We start from the raw sequence: 19,844 nt of genomic DNA, 5'->3' as shown, positions 1-19,844 counted from the left end.
GTTTTCCACCATTAATATAGTTTGGATGTATGCTCTTCCAGAATTATCTGGACATTTAGACAACATTCTATACATGTGGCCAAATGCATACTTATATAAAATGGATAGCCATGTATAACTTTTAAAAAATATATGTGAAATGGATTATACATATTATTCTATAACTTTTTTCACTTAATAACTTCTGTTAAGTGAAAGGCTTCATGGCGGTTCCTTCCTTTTGTCTTCCTCGTTTTAATAAAGTAATATATGATCATGATAAGAAATTTAAACAGTAAAATGGAGTCTACTGAAATGAAATATATTGTAAAGGTCTTTGAAGGCTGCCCAGCCCATCTGATTTCTGGGAAATACTTGCCATTAAAAGTTTATAGAGGGCTGGGGATAGAAATCCGTGGTGGAGCACTTGCCTGGCATGTGCAAGGTCCTGAGTTCAATCCCTAGGACTGCCAAAAAAAAAAGTTTATTGAGTTACCAAGGGCTTGATCATTTTGGGATTTCCCATAATGAAAAGTTAAACTTCAGCCAGGTGTGATGGCACATTCCCATCGTCCAAGTACTCTGGGAGGCTAAGGCAGGAGGAATTGCAAGCGTGGGCACCTGAGTTACTTAGTGAGACCCTGTACCAAAAATGTAAAGATCAAAAGGACTGGGGATTTAGGTCAGTGGGAAGACTCTGGATTTAATCCCTAGTATTAAGGAAAAAAATAAAAGCCTTTAGCTACTGTTTCACTTGGCAAAAGCTTGAAGATATCCTCACCATATTCATGCCTGAAGTCCAAGTTTCTGGCTTGGTCTTGCCCAAGTTTCTGGCTTGGGTAACGTAAGAGAAATTTGGCTGGTATAAGCAACGGCCACATGTGGATGGTTATTCAAAGACTTGTGTCCAGATCTCCCAAGTGCTGATTGGCTGAGATACGGATGCTTCGAAACAGTGTGGTATTTATTGTTTGTGATCTGAAGCAGGCTCAAGACAAGGGGTGCCCGTGGTGGGGCTGGTGGTGGAAGGAGGTCCCAGTGTCATCTTCTCGGTGTGGGAGACCGTCAAGGATGAAGACCCCGTGGTGGTGTGTGAGGGCACGGGCAGAGCTGCCGACCTGCTGGCCTTCACCCACAAGCACTTAGCCGATGAGGGGTGAGTCGTTGGACACTCCAGTGACTGCTTTTCTGACTGGTTTTGTTCTTCCAGGTGTGCCTTTATGGGGGTCACATATCCTTCCCTTAGAGGACAGTGGTTGAGCTTGGAACCCATTTTTCAGTGACTGTATTTTCATGACCATTTATTTCTCTGTGAGGATGAAAGAGATGGATACAATTGGCTTCTTAGTGTTTCCCCTGCTCTGCCCCTCAGGCTTCTGTGTCCAGATCACCTTCAGATTTATTTGCCAAGTGGCAGGTTGTGTTTATTTCAGGCTTTGATTTTTTCTCTTTTTCAAAGATAATGTTTCTCTAGCCATTCTTATAAGCCAGGGTAGATCTTGCAGCTTTGGGAGCATAATGTTTATGCCATGTAAGTACAGTGCCTGAGAACTGAACTGGCAACTCCAGCAATTTGTTTGGTAAACATTTACTCACCGCTTATGTTCTCTCAGCTTTCTGGAATCTCTTTCCTTACTCCTTCTCCCACTCTTAAGCCCTCAGTCCTCTACTTCTAACCTTGATCTCACTCCTTTCTCACATTCCCTTTTTTAGAGTTCCCTGGATGAATGGTTCTTAAGCCTTTTAGGGTTTCACATCTTTTTGAGAATATGGCTGATAATTCTGGAGATTCACAGCTCTCAGGAAATCTGTCAGCTCAACAGATCTGCCTCGAGTGCAGATTCAGCTTTCTCCTGAGCCCCTGCTCGTTTGTTCTCTGGCAGAACTGTCCATAGAAACATTCCCAGAAAGGTGGGCGTGTGGCTGTCTGATACTGCGGTTGCTGGTTTTGTTCCTTGTCTGGATTGGGCCAGGTCATGATCATTTATTTCTGTGCCAGGACTCTGCGTCCCCAGGTAAAAGAGGAGATCATCTCTATGATTCAGAACACTTTCAACTTCAGTCTCAAACAATCCAAGCACCTTTTTCAAATTCTAATGGAGTGTATGGTGTACAAGGATTCTGTGAGTATTATGAGTTGATTACTCAAACTTACTGAAAAAAAATGCCAGTTTCCAGAATTGCAATTTTGATCTTCACAATCTTTAAAATATGGGCTTTTCCCATGAATACCTATAATGCTATAGCTATTCAATAGAATTTGAAGCTTATGTGAATAAACTTGGCTTCTTACTGCTCTCCTCTCCCCGCTTCAAATTCCAGACTTCCTAGGAAAAAGACAGGAAAAAATAGTATTAGAGGAAAGTTGTCAAACTAAATGAAAATTGTACATAAACATTTCCAGAGAGTAAGTGAACAGCTCCATCTCTTCAATGAACTCAAATCTGATGCATTAGATGCCTGAGTCACAGACTCCTGAGTAAATCCTGCTAGAGGTCATCGGGAACGTGTCAGACAATGGGAAATGTGAGAATAAATGCTGGAATAGAAAACCGAGTCCACACACTGGGCTACGACCGTGATGTAGACGCAGTTTGAAAAGTGTGTAGTGTTAGGGTACAATGATCAACATTTTTATCCATGGCTTATATTATGTGAAGCTGAAAACTGCAATAAATATGCAGATATGTCATGATTTGAAGTGATCTTTCTAGAATTGGAAGACTGGACACTTTATTGGAAGAATATTGGTAATATTATAGTTCCCAGTCTTAAAAAAACAACTGGAAAAGATCAGGCTAGACAAAGCAGGTGGGAAAACCTGCTGGTGACTTTTCTTAACATATAATAACTATAGCAACAACCACCATGCTTAAAATTAGCAGTGTACTTTCAAGTATATTTCTTTACCTGAAATAGTCCCACGAGTGCATGAGTTCAATACGACAGTGGTTTATTTCCAGTTCAGAGATGTGAAATTCAAGACTAGAGAACAGAGGTGATTTGCGCGGTCATGTAGTTAGGAAATGGTAGAGCTGAAATTTGAGCTCACAGATGCAATCTTGTTCTTAGCCCACTACACTTTGTATTTCCTACAATAGTGGAGATAAAGTAAGTTAAGATAAGACTACATTAAAGAGGTCACCAGTCCTGTCATCAAGCTGTGGAATTAATGTGCAGAAGAATGGTCAAGAAGGGCAGGAGAAAGAAGCCAAGGATCTGCACAGTGCAGTGTCTGTGTTCAGGTCCTGGACAGTTGGGGGTTGATTTTTATCCATTCCCATCTGAAGTTGTAGAAGTGTGATTTTTCTATCTTTATGATACCATAGAGATTTTTCAGTGGGGGATTCTCATTTTGTGGCTATATTCAAGAGTTTTGAGATATTTATCCAAAGCTGGCTGGTTGGTGGCCTACCTGGGAGTAGGATTTGCTACTTCTGGTTCTTTTCTGTTAAACCAGCTTCCTGTACTATGTGAAATATATATTCATTTTCAGGTGACCCTTTGTAAGTCTTTATTCATCTTTTCTGGGAAGACTGTGCTGTTCTTTGTACTTGCTCAGTGGGTCCATTGTCATTGTCACATTTTGAAAGGACAAACACTTGAGGATTCATTTTTCATTAAAATGCAACAGTCTTAGCTGATAGGTGTAGGTGAGCAGCAGGATCTCATTTGGTATCTCTTCCAAAGGAAGAATAATTTTATTTACATTAGGGATTAATACTGAGTTTCTTCCCTTTATAGCACACACATAGCAAATTCTAGTATACATGGAATTCTTGAACTTTTATTTTTTCCAATTGCCTGCAACTTTTTGTCACTCTATTTCAAAAGTTTTCTCTTTTATAAGTAAAACAAAACACGAAACAAAATCGCCTATCTGGTTTTGAAATTATAAAATGAGGAATAGTTTTTTTAATTCATTAGCTTAAATGTAAATTCTACAGAGATTGTTTGAGAGTATTTCTTTGCTCTTTTCCCGAATGTCTGGCTTTCTGTTATTCAACCATTATAGATTACCATATTTGATGCTGATTCTGAAGAACAGCAAGACCTGGACTTAGTAATTCTGACAGCACTGCTGAAGGGTAGGTAACCAAATAGATCTGGAGCTCTTCACTTTCTATTCTGACATCCTAGGGCACTTTGTGCTTTGGTTATTGTCTACATACTTTGAATAGCACATGATTGTTCCTTTCTTTCACCCCAGGCACAAACTTATCAGCACTGGAGCAACTAAATCTAGCGGTGGCTTGGGACAGGTTGGACATTGCCAAGAAACACATCTTAATTTGTGGACAACATTGGAAGGTATAGTGAACATGAAGTGATTTGGAAAAAATATTCTGTATGTTGCCTCGTTAGAGAGGGACAAAGAGAATACTGGCAGGTGATAGATTGGTTTGGGAGGAGATGGGAGTCGCATCCTCATAGCAGGGCTCCCAGGGACAGCTAACACTTTTCTCTCCTCTACTTTTTTCTCCTTGAAAATGATTTTCCCCATCTTTTCAGCCTAATTGAAAGTGAAAAGGGAGGTTGGAGGGAAGACAGAATGGATGGATTTATTATTTATTTTTTGAATGGGTAGATTTTTATTTTATTACTTCAAACTTAAAAGTTGTACTTTTTTGCATTAAAATATAATAAGTGCTCACAGTAGAAGTTGGTTAAAAAAGAAACAAAGGTTGCCTATAATGCTAATCAATATTAATATTTCATTTAAAGAAATTAAAGTTGTAATTCTACTAAAGGTATGTTTGGGTCAAACTAATGAATGAACATTGTAAAACATGAAGTGATATTAAAGACTTGTAAAAAAATGCTTTCCTGGCACCATGAGCCTACTGTCTTTGACATTTTAAAATTGTTCTAGCATTTATATAGAATTTCTCTGTTTCTAGGTAATGTTACGTAGCTGTCCTCTGATTCATCCATTCTGGAAACCTCTCTACTTCTCTGTACCGGAGGGAGGGAGGGAAGGGGTAGCATGGCTGCAGTGTGACCAGTTGCTTCCTGCCCCCAGTGCTTGGCTGTCCTGCAGGGAGGACCCTCCGTTACCTCGGTGCCCCTGTTCTGTATCTCAGGACTTCCTCTTTCTTAATTTACATCTTTATGTTGATGGCGTACATTTTTTGATAACTTCTGAGGAAGCGAGTATGGAATACAAATATTTTGAGGGCCTGTCTGTTTGACTACATTTTAACTTGTGATTAGAACTAATTTTTCGCCAGAATTTTGAACATATAGCATTGCTCTGGAGAAGTACACATAGTTCTGCTTTTCAGAGTCTTTGTTTCTGACCATTTTCCTTCTAATGTGGAAATGTAAAAATGTCATCTTTTTTCTGGTGTTCCAAGATGTCACCGTGATGTTTGTTGTTGTGAGTCTGAATGTCCATTACTTTGGGCATGAGATTTTAGCTCAACATTCATGTTTCCCTTCCATTCACTTGTTCTCTCTTTTTTCGCCCCTGGAGTCCTATATTTTGAGTGTCGAACCACATAGAATGCTTCTCTAATCCTGTTATATTGTTTTCTATTATGTTCTATATCTTTGGTAGATTTCTTCAACTTTAATTTTTAACACTTCTATGAAGCTTTTCTTTTCTAGCAGGATATACTTAATATGGTAATTCGTAGGAGCAAATTTGTTCTCTGATTGTATTGTCTTCCTTTTTTAATTCATTTGCATCTGGACTCTATCTCATTTTATCTCTCCCAAGATATTGACAGTAATTCTTTTGACATTTTCTTCCTGGATTATCTGATTTCTCCCAGTTGATGTTTTATGATCTGTGTGCTTTGATCTTTCTGTTTAAGAGTGTGGGACAGAAAGCCCCCTAGAGATTCTGGGCCTGTAGTTGTAGATTTCCTAGGTTTGAGATTTATAATAGGATGACCTGACTGTTGTTTACTGAGGGCTGCTTCCAAATACCAGCATACTCAGGTCCTTTCTCTTGTACTGGTGATACTACCTGACAAGAATCCTTTCTCTATGCCCTGCCTGAAAGGCAAAGCCTTGTTGCTCATGTAATGGGAGTTAATAGGGAACTATGAGTGAGAAGGTCCCCAACACCAGGGAGTCAGTATGCACACATTTATTTCATTTTGGTGCTGCTGGAATTCTGTGGCATAGATATTTTCAGCTTTTGACATTTCCCACTTGACTATTTTTGGCTTTCTGGGGACTGTGAAGTCAGTTTTCACTTGACCAATGGCTTTCCACCTTCCAAAACACCACATTCTTGTCTCCATTCTTGTTACTCTTGTGTTCATGGTTTTCTTTAAAAAACAAAACAAAACAAAACCAATTGCTGCAGTATTAATGGAATTTTATATGGGAGTAGCGCTAGGGCAGTGTGTTCACTTTGCTATTTATACTCAGATATCAAGTAACGTTTACATGGAAACATGGTCTTACCACAGCAAACCAACATTCAGCAGTAACAACAGCAGCAACAAGCAAACAAAAACAAAAACTTCAAATTTTGATTGGAATTTTGTTAAGACTGCACATTATTTGGGGGAGCTTTGAGATCTTTAAAATACTCACTTTTCCCATCCAACAACATGAGATGTTTCTTGATTTATTCAGGTATCTTCACTTAGGTCCTGCTCAGTTCTAAGGTTATATTTTGTAATTATCGTATCTGTGTAGCTTTGAGTTCCAATCCATGTAATTCTTCAGTTATTTCTTCTTTGTTTGACTGTCTTTGTATGTCTTGTTTATACCTTCTGAAGCCTGGCATGCTAGAACAAGCGATGTTAGATGCTTTGGTGATGGATCGAGTGGATTTTGTGAAGCTCTTAATTGAAAATGGAGTGACGCTTCATCGCTTTCTTACCATCCCCAGATTGGAAGAGCTCTATAATACAGTGAGTAGGGAACATCTCACCAGTCATACCCCATACGGTTTATTGATTAATTAGCTGTATATTCAACTGCCTCCTTGAATGGTCATGTACAAAGATAGTTTATAGAGGTAGAGACTTTCAACCAAAGGAGAAATACTCTTACCAACTTCTTTTGTTCTATTAAGAAAGACAAAGATGTGAATAATAACAAATTGCTTTTTATTGAGCTATTTGAAGTATGTTATCATAAGGCCACTATTAAAATGTTGTTCTTTCTGGACATAGTGTGCATGCTAGAATCTCAGCACTCAGGAGGCTGAGGCAGGAGGATCACTATGAGTTCTAGGCCAGCCTGAGCTACGTAGTGAGACCCTGTCTCAAAAAAAAAAAAAAAATGTTCCACAACTTCCCTGTGCAAACCCTCTGTTGAAATTAACTGGCTTACTTATTATAAAAACTCCAGTTAGGCAATTGAAATATCTCTCCTTGTCCTTTGAATATTACTTTCTTCAAGCTATTCAAGCTCTGTCTCCTTGATTACTCCAGTGAGTTCGGTGTTCAGCACGTACACTGTCCCATTAGCGCCTAGCTTTTAGTGTAAGCACTCATTCTTTTCTATCACTGTAAGCCCTCCAGTCCCTTAGACTTTATTGACCATTATACGGTTTCAATAACTAGCTGATGATGGAATGCTTTTGGGTGAGATTTGTAATTGTGTGATAATGTTTATATATGAGAAAGGATAGTTATAAATGACTTAAAATTTATTTCTGCTTTTTACAACATAGAGTTAACTATCTGCATGTATACATTTTGCTTTGAAAAACATTTCATCTGACCATATTTTCTCTTGAGAAACTCCTTAAAATTAACTAGCTTCAGCTTCATTACTAGAAATGTTGAACAAAAATTTTCCATATTCTGAATTGAAACAAAATGCCTGCCCCTGCAACATGTAGTAATTAAAGGGAATTAATTCTTCCTTTTGTTCTTTATCACAGAAACAGGGGCCAACTAATATGCTCTTGCATCATCTTGTCCAAGACGTGAAACAGGTAACCTAGTTATGAAGGTGTAGATGTGCTATGTATTGCCTTAGCTTTATGATGAAGTCACCAAATTTTGCTTTATAAAATGCAGATTTGAATTTTCGAGTGAATTACATACACTCTTTACACAATTTCATCACAAAACCATACTCGTACATTCCCCCCCAATTTACTGTGTGTTTTTAAAGTGCTGATCCATCAAGGAAGTGACATTAGCTAATAAAAAATATGAACAGCAATTGCAGTCAACTTCAGCTCAGCATCATACAACCTTAGCCGACTGTGCTGGCAGTGCTCACTGAACCAGAGAACTGTGTGGCTCTGTTGTCTTCATTAGAGGACTGGACTGTGATTTCCCTTGTTTCTGGTATTATTGTTTTGAATATTAGTGACAACTCAGGGATGCTGTCACCTCTTCTGTGAGTCTAGGCTTTGTTCTAGGGAATCAGGAGGGTTCCCACTACTCAACCATCTTACTCATGGTGTTCCCACTCAGTTTGAGTTAGATCAAACTTGAAATTGGAAAGGCTTTTTATTTGTCACTATGGTTCATACCCACCCAAGGCACATTCTAAGTTCTTCTCTAATTTTTCTGGAGTCTAGTATGCTATTAGCATGTGGACCTTCTGCTTGTGCTGACTTGGTAGGAGAACCAGAGGGATACATTTTCTTGGCAAATTTAGAGTAAGCAAAAACATCTATGCTAATGTGAATTCAGTTTACATTAATTTATGCTATATTAAAATGATTTTCCTTAAGTTATTTCCTCTAACTCTATCATAATAAACTGAGGCAAAAGGGACAAACTATGTTAAATGTGCTTGTAACTAGCAGCAGAAAAGAATATTATTTTGGGTGTTGCTTGAAAAAATAAATTACAAATGTGGAAAAGAAAAATTGTACACATACATATGCAGTTTTATTTCTTGTTCACAGCTTTGTGAATATTATTCACAGTCTGCCCATTTTAGAGACCTTGTCTGGCACTCTGTATACCTTAAAAATTCACTGTGAATGGCAGCTCAGAACTGAACAGCTACAACGAGAGAGTCACGTGACATTTGTTTAAGGTGTCAGGGCAATTTTCCTTTAGACTAAGATACCTGCACTTAGCTCTTCTGTCAGCCAAACGTTTGTTTTGCCATAACCTAATCATTTGATATCACATTTGGCTCCTTAACTTGCGTTCCTTGCTTTTTTCTTTGCTTTTAAAGAGCCTTTAATCAGTGAAATAAACATCCCCAGTCCCCTTTTCTATATGCAGCAATCTAATGTTTACCTCACTAGGGAAGGTTTCTCAGGAGCCTGAAGAGGGAAGACTGGGCGGGGTGGGGTTGGGGGTGGGTCATCATGTAATCAGCAGCAGGAAAGAAGAATTCCAGCCCTCTTGGAGGCTGAGGCAGGAGGATCCCAAGTTGGAGCCCAACCTGGGCTGCTTAGCAAGATCTTGTCTAAAAATTTAAAGGGGGGCGGGTGTTGGGCAGGCTGGGACTGTAGCTTAGTGCAAAGGTCCTGGGTTTAATCCCCTACTAAAAACAAAAAACAAAAAACAGAAAAAAGGAGGGCCAGGGATTTAGCTCAGGGGTACAACTGCCTGCCTCGAAGGTGCAAGGTCCTGAGTTCAATCCATGGTACAACCCCCCCCCCCCAACCCCTGCCAAAAAACAACAAAAAACCCCCAAACAACAACAACCTGAAAACAAAACAGGGCTCTTTGGCCCCTTTGGTGCCTAACCAGAATTCTGGATGCCCAGGCTGCCAGCTCCCTAAGAGTCACTCCCAGGGGCTGGGACTCTATACGCAAACCGGACAGTTTCCGAGCTGCAGTCTGGCATGGTTGGGAGCAGACGTTGGTTCCTTGGTTTTATTTGCTCTACTTCCTTCCGTGTTTTTGTTTCACAACAGGCATAGCCAGCACAGTGCAAAGGTTTACAGCCATTTCAACAGTGTGGTGGAAAGTTAACTCTGTGCTAATTTTGGATTAAATTCATTCACAATAAACATCATGGTTTTACTTCTGGAATTACACAATTTCTATTTGAAAACAATTTTTATCCGAGATTTAAATGAGTTTATTCATATGTGTATGTATGTATGTTTGCCTGCATAATAGGGAGAGGAAAATAGAGACAAAGGAAAAGAAAGCACACAGATGTAAGAATATATTTGATACCTGTGAAATGGAAAAGCATATTAAGGCTAAGACCTTTTTACATCTGAACAAGCAGATTCTGTCAATAGTCGGCCACGTTAATCAAGCAGTTTGCAAAGCTGATGAAAAAGTTTACCTCTTGGCCATTAATTTGGTTATGTTCTGATAGCATGGAAAATGAGACAGAAAAAGAGATCGGAAAGTTTTAATTCATTGTGTGTTTTTATTACAGCATACTCTTCTTTCTGGCTACAAAATAACACTGATTGACATTGGACTGGTAGTAGAATACCTCATTGGTGGAGCCTACCGCAGCAGCTATACTAGGAAAACTTTCAGAGTCCTGTACAACAACCTCTATAGAAAACAGAAGGTAACGTAATTGAAAAGCACCCTAGTACTTAGGTGTGATGGCACCACCTTAGGAAGCTGAAGCAGGAGGATCTTGGTTTTGGGACTGGCTCAGGGAATTTAGCCATTAGACACTATCTTAAAAAAAAGAGATGAGGGGGTTGGGGTTGTAGCTCAGTGTGAAGGCCCTGGTTTCAATCTCTAGTACCGCTGGGGGGCGGGAGAGTACCTTAGTGAAACTAAGGGTAATTAGTAATCATAATTATGCATTCTGTTTGTAGACAGTTGTAAACTGCTGTTTGCAAAATACTGTGTTAAGTGCTGTCACACAGGTATGGAATGAACATAAAGATCAGGTATTTAGAAACTTCTACAAGAAACAGGTTTATGAATAACTACTTTAAGGATATAAGACTCGAGTTGCTTAGTAGATTAGCAGAGAAAACATTGCTTTTTCTTAAAATTATCATTACATATTAGGAGCTGAAGGAGCCTGATTGTTATTGGAAGATGAGGTCAACGTTAGCAAAAGAAGTGTGGAGCATTTAGTTGAGAGAAGACCAGGAGCAAGGGTAGACGCAGCTTGAAGAAATCACGGTGTGTTTTGTGTGGTGACAAGGAGGTTGTGAAGGATGAGACTGGAAAGGTGTTTTAATGTGAGAACACACCGAGAGCGTGGACTATACAGCTATCATTTTTAAAGAAGCAGAAGTGAAAGCACACTTGGCTTTAGAAAATGAAAGATGCTTCATTTAAAGAAAATATCCATTGCTTTGAGGTCTCCTATGGCAATAGGAGGACTGTGGCCTTGTACAGCCCAGTATGAAGCTTGCTACAGGAGTTTTCCTCGTGTGCTTTTGGGCCACCAGTATGAAATTAGCCGCTTTTGCAAATACATTTCAGTGGGGTAGGACAGTTATTGTGTTTCATAGTAGACTGCTACTCAGTTGGAATAGTCACAAGTGCACGATTGGGAATCTGAGAGATCTGAGATTGAATCTTAGTTTTGTTCCTTGTAGGCATATGTATTCATCAGCTTTCCCTCACTGACTAAATACCTGACATTAATAACTTAAAGGAGGAAAGATTTAGTTTGGCTCATGGTATCAGAAATTCAGTCCATGGTCAGCTGGTTCTGTTGCTGTGGGCCTCAGATGAGGCAGAACATCAGGGAAGAAAGCAAGAAAGCATGATGGAGCAAAGCTAATCTCCTCCTAGCAGCTGAGAAGCAGAGAGTGAGGGACAGAGTTGGAGAGGAAGTGACGGGGGTCCAGATACAGCCTCCAGTCTTATGCCTCCATGATCTACTTCCTTCAGCAACGGTGCACCTCCATTTCCATCACTTCCTGATAATAATGCCATCAAATCATGAACTGATCAAGATGACTCCACTCATGAAGATAGAGCTGGAATAATCCAGTCATTTCCCAAAGGCCCATCAGCAACCAAACCTTCAATACAATAAGCTTTTCTGAAGGAAAATTTGGATCCCAGCCATAACAATGTGTAATCTTGAGTAATAAACCTAACCTTTCTGTGCATCAGCTACCTCACCTAAAAGTGAGAATATTAATATTCCTTTCATAAACTTGTCAGAAGGGTTAATTATATAATACCTGAAAAATCCACATTCCTGGTACATAGTGGGTATTGAGCAATTGTTAGTGATCATAGTCATTATAGCTCTTTGCCGTAAGAATAACCATTAATTCTATGCCTCAATAATAATGATAATAATTTGAGTCTTGAGCTCATTGTTTCTATGTCCAGTTTTTATCCATAAAACACAAACTGAGAATATATAGAGCAGTTCCAAATTTGGAGTTTGTATGTTACAAATTTATGTCAGTCCTTTTGAAAATGTTTCTTCCATTCTTGTTTCTCATCAATGAAAATTTCATGCTGATAGTAATGAGTTATGTTGTTACTGGGCCTAACCGCTGGAACCACAGTGGAGATATTATGTAACACCTAGAGAAACTCCATGACCTTCTAACTTCATCTGAACCTCAGAGCCATTTGTGAATGGGAACTTTCTCTTATCAGAACCATAAATCTTTATTGCCTGTTTTATACTTCTTCTAAAGATAGAATAACCATTGATTGTGATGGGATTTCCACCTAGCAATGGAATGCAGTTGTATAACAGGGGGCAATAGAGAATGTTCTCTAAGATGTTAGGAAATAACAGTGTGCATAAGAAGGAGATCATGAGAGAGTCTTGTTCGGTGAGTAGTTAGTTTCCAGGGATATCAATTGCTAATCACGGAGGAGAGATAGAACCATTGGATATTTGGTAGGAAACAATATTATATTTCGCTTTCATTGTTGTCCATTCTTTTTCTCTCATTGTTGTCTTTAAAAAAATTGAATAACAACATATGCAGAGTGTGACCAGCTTAGGTCAGAGCCTTTCCCAGCACTCCCTTCACCAGAGGCACTCTTTAGAAAATAGAAGAGAGTCCGAAGAAAGCACACTGCATTCCCAGTTCTGCAGAACGGCCCAGCCCTGCAAACTCAAGGTACCATGCACTTGCTTCTAGAGGTGGAAATAACATTGTGTTTTGCAGACTGAGATTTTCTTTAATTAAAGCTAGAGAAAGAGAGGTACAGATAGAGGAACCATTTACAAGCACTATAACAGGAGGCACAAGTCAAAAGCATAACACAGCTGTCCTCTACCGAGAATGAACAAAGGCCTGTGACATAACACTGACGACTAAGTGATTGTCTTGGCTTGCACTTCAGCTTCTCTTCTTTGTTCCTACCTCTGCCCTGTCCAGACAGTGACTCAGGTAGGCAGTCTACACAATGGTATTAAAGATGTGTAATCATTAGCCTAATACCACATCCTTGTCTTCCTTAACCCAAGACTAGTTGGGTGTGAGAGCTGTTCTTTCTCTTCTGTTTTCTCAAATTGCCCCTTTGTAACTTCTGTTTCCCTTTTGAGGGTTTCTTGAAATACATTTTAGCCTAAAGTTTTAGTGTAACAATGATAACGCCTGTGTGTGGGTGCCTGTGTGTGTGTGCCTATGTGTGTGTGTGTGTGTGTGTGTGTGTACCTTTCATGCATACGTATGCACAACATGGCTATTCCTCTTCCTCCTCACTCCCTCAATCCCACTTTCTTCTGGGGATAAATGCTTTGCCTAAGAGTTTCCATTTAATAAATAATTACCAGGTTGACTGAAAAAGGTTTGCTTTCTAGGGACTTGGGGATGCAAAGATATCTGATTATCTTTGGCCATCATTAATGAACATAGATTCCCTTTATTTATGAAAATTGAGAAAACAGATTACAATTGTTTGGCTATGATCCTTCTAATTACAGAGAGTAATTTTGAACCTTTATTATTTTTCAGACATTATACCAAATATTTGGTTGAATTTGGGAGATGGGCAGGTAGGGACAGATATGATGACTGAGAAGTAGTCCCCCTTGCCCCAAGGTAATAGCATAGTGCAGTATGAAGGACAACAAAGTACAGACAGGAAGTGATGTGGAAGCACGTGGGGTTAGAGTGGCATCTGCATTGAGTTGTAGAGGTTGAGCTTACTCATAAGAGAACACTTCATTATTATTTATTGCCTTCACTAGAGAAATAGAATAGAAGAGAGGAAACATAAAACCAATGTAGTTGGATGCACGTTGGCAACACTAGTGACATTTCTCCCAAGGGGAAGATGGTGAATCTATTTGCTAAGGTGGGGTTAAAGATTAAAAAAAAAATTCTCATTTATGCAATGTACTATTTCAACTCATTGCTTTGAGAAAGTTGTCAAATAGTTACTGGGTATGTCCCAAAGCAGTACTGATTTAATTTGGGCTAAATTAACTTAAGGTATCTCAGCTTGTAGACTCTAGATCTATTAAATGCAACAGGAAATAGGTTGTCATAACATCTATATTTTTCTGCCTCGTTTATAAGTCCTACTGATATCTTCATCTCTCTTTTTAGTAATGATTTTTAAAAAATATCTGTAGGTCACTTGCCATGTGTGTTACATTAGCTAAAATGTCATGCACCTGAGTATTTGAAACTTAACCCTATTTTGCTTTCCGACAGGAAAAGTCTGGAGTCCCTCATAAATCAAGGAACAAGTCAAAAGAAAGACAAGATATATTAGATGACCTCGAGTCTACTGGCTTTACTTACCCATACAATGACCTGCTGGTTTGGGCTGTGCTAATGAAGAGGCAGAAGATGGCCATGTTCTTTTGGCAGCATGGAGCAGAGGCCACAGTTAAGGCTGTGATTGCTTGTATCCTTTACCGAGCGATGGCCCGTGAAGCTAAGGAGAGCAACATGGTGGACGATACCTCAGAAGAGCTGAAAAATTACTCAAAGTAAGAGCTACTATGGGCACATTTAGACATGTTTATCTTTCTCACCCTAAAACTTGTGAGACCAGTCCTTATCGCCATGTGTATGTATATGTAGATACAGACACAAGAGAGGGGATTCACTAGGGAATTGATGATATTATTGTGACTGAACAGTCCTATGACAGGCTGCCTGAAGGCTGGAGACCCTTAAAGTGCCCCAGTGTGGCTCAATCCAAATTCAAAGACCCTAGAACCAGGAAATCCAGTGGTGTAGCTCTTAGTTCAAGCTGACATCTGGTAAGCGTGCCGCTGGTGTAAGTCTTGGAATCCCAAAGATAGAGATCGTGGACATTTGATGTCCAGTGCAGGAGATAAGCATGTTCCAGCTCTCCAGGGGCAGAGACCAATTAACTGTCTGTGTTTGTTCTCCTCAGACTCCTGGCAGTGTAGGTGGTCCCACTGCATAGAGGATGGATCCTCTCTCCTTCAGGGTGCTCAGATTTCCATGCTAACCTCCACACAGACACACCCAAATGCTTTAGGAGGTTTCTAGATAGTTCCTAATCCAGCCAAGGTGACTACTAGCACTAATCATCATGCGGTGTATTTCATGGACTGGTCTACCAAAAGGATTTTAAGGAACTTTGTGGAATATAAGAAAGGGAGGACTTCATTTCAGGAGAGCTGGGTCCTAAGTCCAGATGACTAGTTGACCACATTTTTGGGGCTTTAGTTTCTACACTTGATTTTAGTCAAAACTCCAAGAAGTGATAGGGTTCTAGTTTCTTAACTATAGTTAATGGTTTTGGAATGATGTTGAAAATTCCTCTGACTCTGAAAGTCTTCGATCTTAAGTTAAATTAAGACGTTTGGCTTAAATGAATGCATTATATTAAAGAACTAGAGTAATTGTAGTAATTGTAAAGATGGAAAAGTTAGAAGTAGGGTACTTTTGGCTTTTTGAATGCTGTAGTGTTATAGTAGTGAGGAAAGAAAAGAAGCTTAGAGATAATAGAGGTGAATTTATAATACTTATTTTGAAGAAAGTCCTGAGGATGAAAGTTTTTTCAGAGGAAACAACCTCATGAAAAATTTCCTGAGGGTGTCTCTCTAGACCTAACTTCTTAAGTTATCAAGGCATTTTACAAAATATGAAAAAAAAAATCCCCCAACAACTTTCCTTAGACAGAAGGTTAGGTCTGATCAGTGTTTTCAGTCAGAAAATTCTATTAGGACTTTTCAGGGAGCCGCACGCCAAGCTGTCACACGTAGCACGGTGTGGGAGGGCTTCTCCTGACAGGTACGTCAGGTATAAGCTAAAATCTGTGCACCACAGTATAAGCACCCCAGTCCTGTTCCCCCATGAAGGGGAGAGATCACTTTGCTAATGCACCATCATTTTAGCTTCTGCAGACTGAGATTTTAAATTTTTTAATTGCTGTTTACTTAAAAAAAAATAAAGTCAGATTAACTTGAGTTTGAGTCTTGCATCCAATCCTTTAGAACATTTCTGGGGCTCCCCCCTGCCACAGTAGTCTCCATTAATGAATTCTCATTACAGGCAGTTTGGCCAGTTGGCCCTGGATGTGCTAGAGAAGGCATTTAAGCAGAACGAACCCATGGCCATGAAGCTCTTGACGTACGAACTTAAGAACTGGAGCAATTCCACCTGCTTGAAATTGGCTGTGTCTGGAGGGTTGCACCCTTTTGTTTCGCATTCTTGTACCCAAATGCTGCTGACAGACATGTGGGTGGGGCGTCTGAAGATGAGGAAGCACTCCTGGTTGAAGGTAAATGTACATGCCACAGAGTTTAATGTTGGATTGGTATGAAGGTCTATACTCTCTTGCACTCTGTTCTTAAAAAATTGTCCCAGAGGGATAACCTCAGGATGACCAATTAATATCTTCTCACAGGTGAGCTGTAGTAGTCCCAGAGGAATTTCCTAAGACAACTTTATTTCTCACCGCCACATTACTTTTCAAAAATGGGAGTAGTTGCACTTCTTTTAAAGAGTCCACAGCAAAGACATGCTCTTGTGAATGAAAGTGGTTAGAAGAACTTAAAAGCAAGCACCAAATTTTGCTATGGCTAAATGCCAGTGCCTCTGATAGTTCTGAGTAAATGAGACTTTTTAGTGAGATTTAGAGAGTGAGCGATCAGCTCAAGAATGCAAACCGAGGCCAGGCTTGTGGATCAGAGGTAAGGGGCGTACTTCATTTTTATAAGGTCCTGGGTTTAATCCCCAGCACCAAAAAACACAAAACCTAACTAACAGGCAATAAAAAGGAAATAAACTCAGCATTGTCTTTTGTTCTGCTCATCCAATGCATTGTTTCGGGGAATAAGTGGGCATTTCCTAAGGTTGCCCCTAAGCATGTGTTCAAGCCACCAACCATCTCCAAATTCTTAGCTCTTTCCTTATCTTAAATTAGCAAGAGAGATTGAATTAACCTATGAGGACATTTAATCTTTGAAATCAAACCTATGCTTAAAGTGTTAGCTTGTGGTCAACCTTAAGAAGTACATATACTTACGATGATTTCTCTTATAATGAGAAACCCAAAATATTCTATTTATTGATTTATTTTTATTGCTTTGAGGGCCGGGGATTTAGCTCAGTGGTTTCGCTGCCTGCTGCCCAAGCGCAAGGACCCGAGTTTGATCCCCGGTACTAAAAAAAAAAAAAAAAAGATATTTTTATTGCTTTGAGACAAGGCCTCACTTAGCTGTTCATGCTGGCCTTGAACTCACTGTGTAGCCCAACCACCAATCCTCCTGCCTCAGCCTACTGAGTGATGGGATTACATGTTGTTCCACCACACCCATCTCCAAAATGTAAATAATTTAAAAAGCAAAATAAAAGAAAAATGATAGGAAACAGGGAGATAGACTTTATAGAAGTGGGGAGGGAATCTGGGAATGGGGAGAGACTGGAGGGAGAGAAGAGGAAGAGGAAGTAGAAAGGATGAAGATATGTTATATATATGTACCAATACCCTACGATGAATATATTCATTACGTTTCACAAACATACACTAATAGAAATTAAAAATAAGAAATACATATGTTTCTGAAAGTGAATAAAAGGGATCAAGTATGAATAGTCAAAGTCATGTAAGACTACGTTTGATATTTTAATTTAATTCTTCCTTAAAAATATGATGTATCCCACATAGAATGATTGTTCTAAAATATATACTTTTGGTGGATGCAGTATAGAAACCTTAAAGAAATGATAGATGCAAATCATAAAACATATATGAGTTTGTACATTTTGCCTTCTACCATTGAGATGACAGAAATGAGAGAAATGTCAATCATACATTATCTCACAAAGATTCTTCTTCAGCAACATACCAGAGAGAGGGTTTGTTTCCAGAAGTTCCCTTTTGATCTGTCTTGATGTCAGCCTTGAAGGTGATGAAACAGAAATGTAACTGAGTCTACTCTGGCAACCACTCTCTTTAAATATTCGGGGAGAAAAGTGGGAGTTACATAACTGATGGCTTGAGAAATAATTTTTCTCATAGCTATATCTTGTGCATATTTCAGTTTACTAAACTTACAGAGAACTTATTGAATTTTTGTTACTTCATACCAAAGAATGAGACTTAGTTGGAGTAAGATGAAATGTTTTGCCTTAAAACATAGAATGAGTTAATCAAGTCTTCGAGTTGCAATAAACTATTATTCTGCGGTGCCTAGAACCTAACTTACCTGTGCTTAGCTTGTGTGTTTTAGTAACAGACTTGTGAATAATTGTAAGCTGTCCTGGTTAGACTAATTCCAGATGTATGAGACTGTAGGAATACTATATAGAATTATGTGGAGGCAAAACTTAGTTAAATGCGTTTAGTGTGTAGACTCCAACCTATCTTTTGGAAATGGACATTGTATTATTGATATCTGTCAACACTATTTCACAAGCCAAATGTTCTGCATCAGATAGGGCAACCGAGGCGTCCTCAGGAAGTGGGTTAGGAACCAGTCCTTACAAGTTATCATTGAGCGTGGTAACTATGATTGTTTTCTAGGCCTAGAAAAGTATATGTATTTTGGGTTCTACATCTAAAAATAAAACAAACAAACAAATAAACTTGTGTCAGAGTTAGGGAAAGTCTAGAGAGTCTTTGCAGGAGATTAGCCTAGAAACAAAACTATGAAGATCATTTCACCATGTAAAAGAAACAAATGAAAAATGGACAAGGATATGACTTCAGTTTATTTAATCATGAGTGACTGGTTTAATCTTATTTAGGGTTACTGAATGTCAGAATACTGAGACTTAATTTTAGCTTGAAAGAGGAAGCGTTCAGCAAGCTGAGTTGGTAAATCTAACTTATTTACCTTAACAGGCCATATAAGTTGAGTGTTAAAATTATTTTGAAAAGAGTGTTAATAAGTTCCAAATGAGAGCAATGTAATGAAAAAATCATGGATGTCTGGATCTATCCTTTCTTTGGGTCTTACTGGCAAAGTATTTATGCAGGCTTGGAGGTGGTTCTAACTTGATACTTTTATAGTTTTGAGTATTTTATTTTATTTTATTTGTGGTACTGAGGCTTGAATCTAGGGCCCTTGCACTGAGCTATATCCTCAGCCTAGTTTTTTATTTTTTATTTTGAGACAAGGTGTTGCTAAATTACACAGGCTGGGCTCAAACTTGCAATCCTCCTACTTCAGCCTCTCAGAGTGCTGGGATTACAGGTGTGTACCACAAACCTGGTTTATAATCTTAGTAAGCCTATAACATGAATAAATGTCAATGTTTTGTGTGGTAATATCTACTTCATGACTTTAAAAATTATTAAAACAAAAACTTGTGCTATACACATTTTTAAATTTTAGATGGATATCTATTTAAAAACAACTTTTTTTTTTACAAAAACGGGACTACTATATATATTTTTAAAATTTAAAATTTAATTTTGGTTTTTTGAGACAGAGTTTTCTTATATAGTCCAAGCTGGCCTTGAACTCATGGTGATCCCCCTACCTCAGCCTCCCAAGTGCTGGGATTACAGGTGTATGCCATGCCTGGCTATATGTTATTTTATAGTTTACTTTTTATAACAATATTGTATGGATATCTTTTCATTATATTCAGCATTGCATTTATATTCTACTGT

General features: G+C 38.8%; 1 protein-coding gene across 8 annotated transcripts in view; it reads left to right on the top strand.

The window, feature by feature from the left end:
- The window catches only part of Trpm6 (transient receptor potential cation channel subfamily M member 6), a 223,161-nt gene that overhangs the window by 124,544 nt on the left and 78,773 nt on the right, over positions 1 to 19,844 (top strand). For 5 of the 8 annotated variants that reach the window (XM_087184110.1, XM_087184113.1, XM_087184115.1 and 2 more), the window contains 10 exons: positions 964 to 1,135; positions 1,979 to 2,102; positions 3,995 to 4,067; positions 4,190 to 4,290; positions 6,720 to 6,854; positions 7,835 to 7,888; positions 10,267 to 10,407; positions 12,773 to 12,907; positions 14,453 to 14,733; positions 16,274 to 16,502. In XM_087184110.1, the coding sequence (XP_087040236.1) occupies positions 964 to 1,135; positions 1,979 to 2,102; positions 3,995 to 4,067; positions 4,190 to 4,290; positions 6,720 to 6,854; positions 7,835 to 7,888; positions 10,267 to 10,407; positions 12,773 to 12,907; positions 14,453 to 14,733; positions 16,274 to 16,502 (1,445 nt within the window). The remainder of the gene's footprint in view (positions 1 to 963; positions 1,136 to 1,978; positions 2,103 to 3,994; positions 4,068 to 4,189; positions 4,291 to 6,719; positions 6,855 to 7,834; positions 7,889 to 10,266; positions 10,408 to 12,772; positions 12,908 to 14,452; positions 14,734 to 16,273; positions 16,503 to 19,844) is intronic. The other 3 variants (XM_087184111.1, XM_013078796.3, XM_087184117.1) reach the window with 2 other exon arrangements.

This window comes from Heterocephalus glaber, unplaced genomic scaffold (genome assembly GCF_053883595.1).
Source record: "Heterocephalus glaber isolate CG9 unplaced genomic scaffold, H.glaber_assembly_v1.0 deba00001481, whole genome shotgun sequence".
In the NCBI taxonomy this organism is placed as follows: domain Eukaryota; kingdom Metazoa; phylum Chordata; class Mammalia; order Rodentia; family Bathyergidae; genus Heterocephalus; species Heterocephalus glaber.
This window is presented reverse-complemented; position numbering and strand designations above follow the sequence as displayed.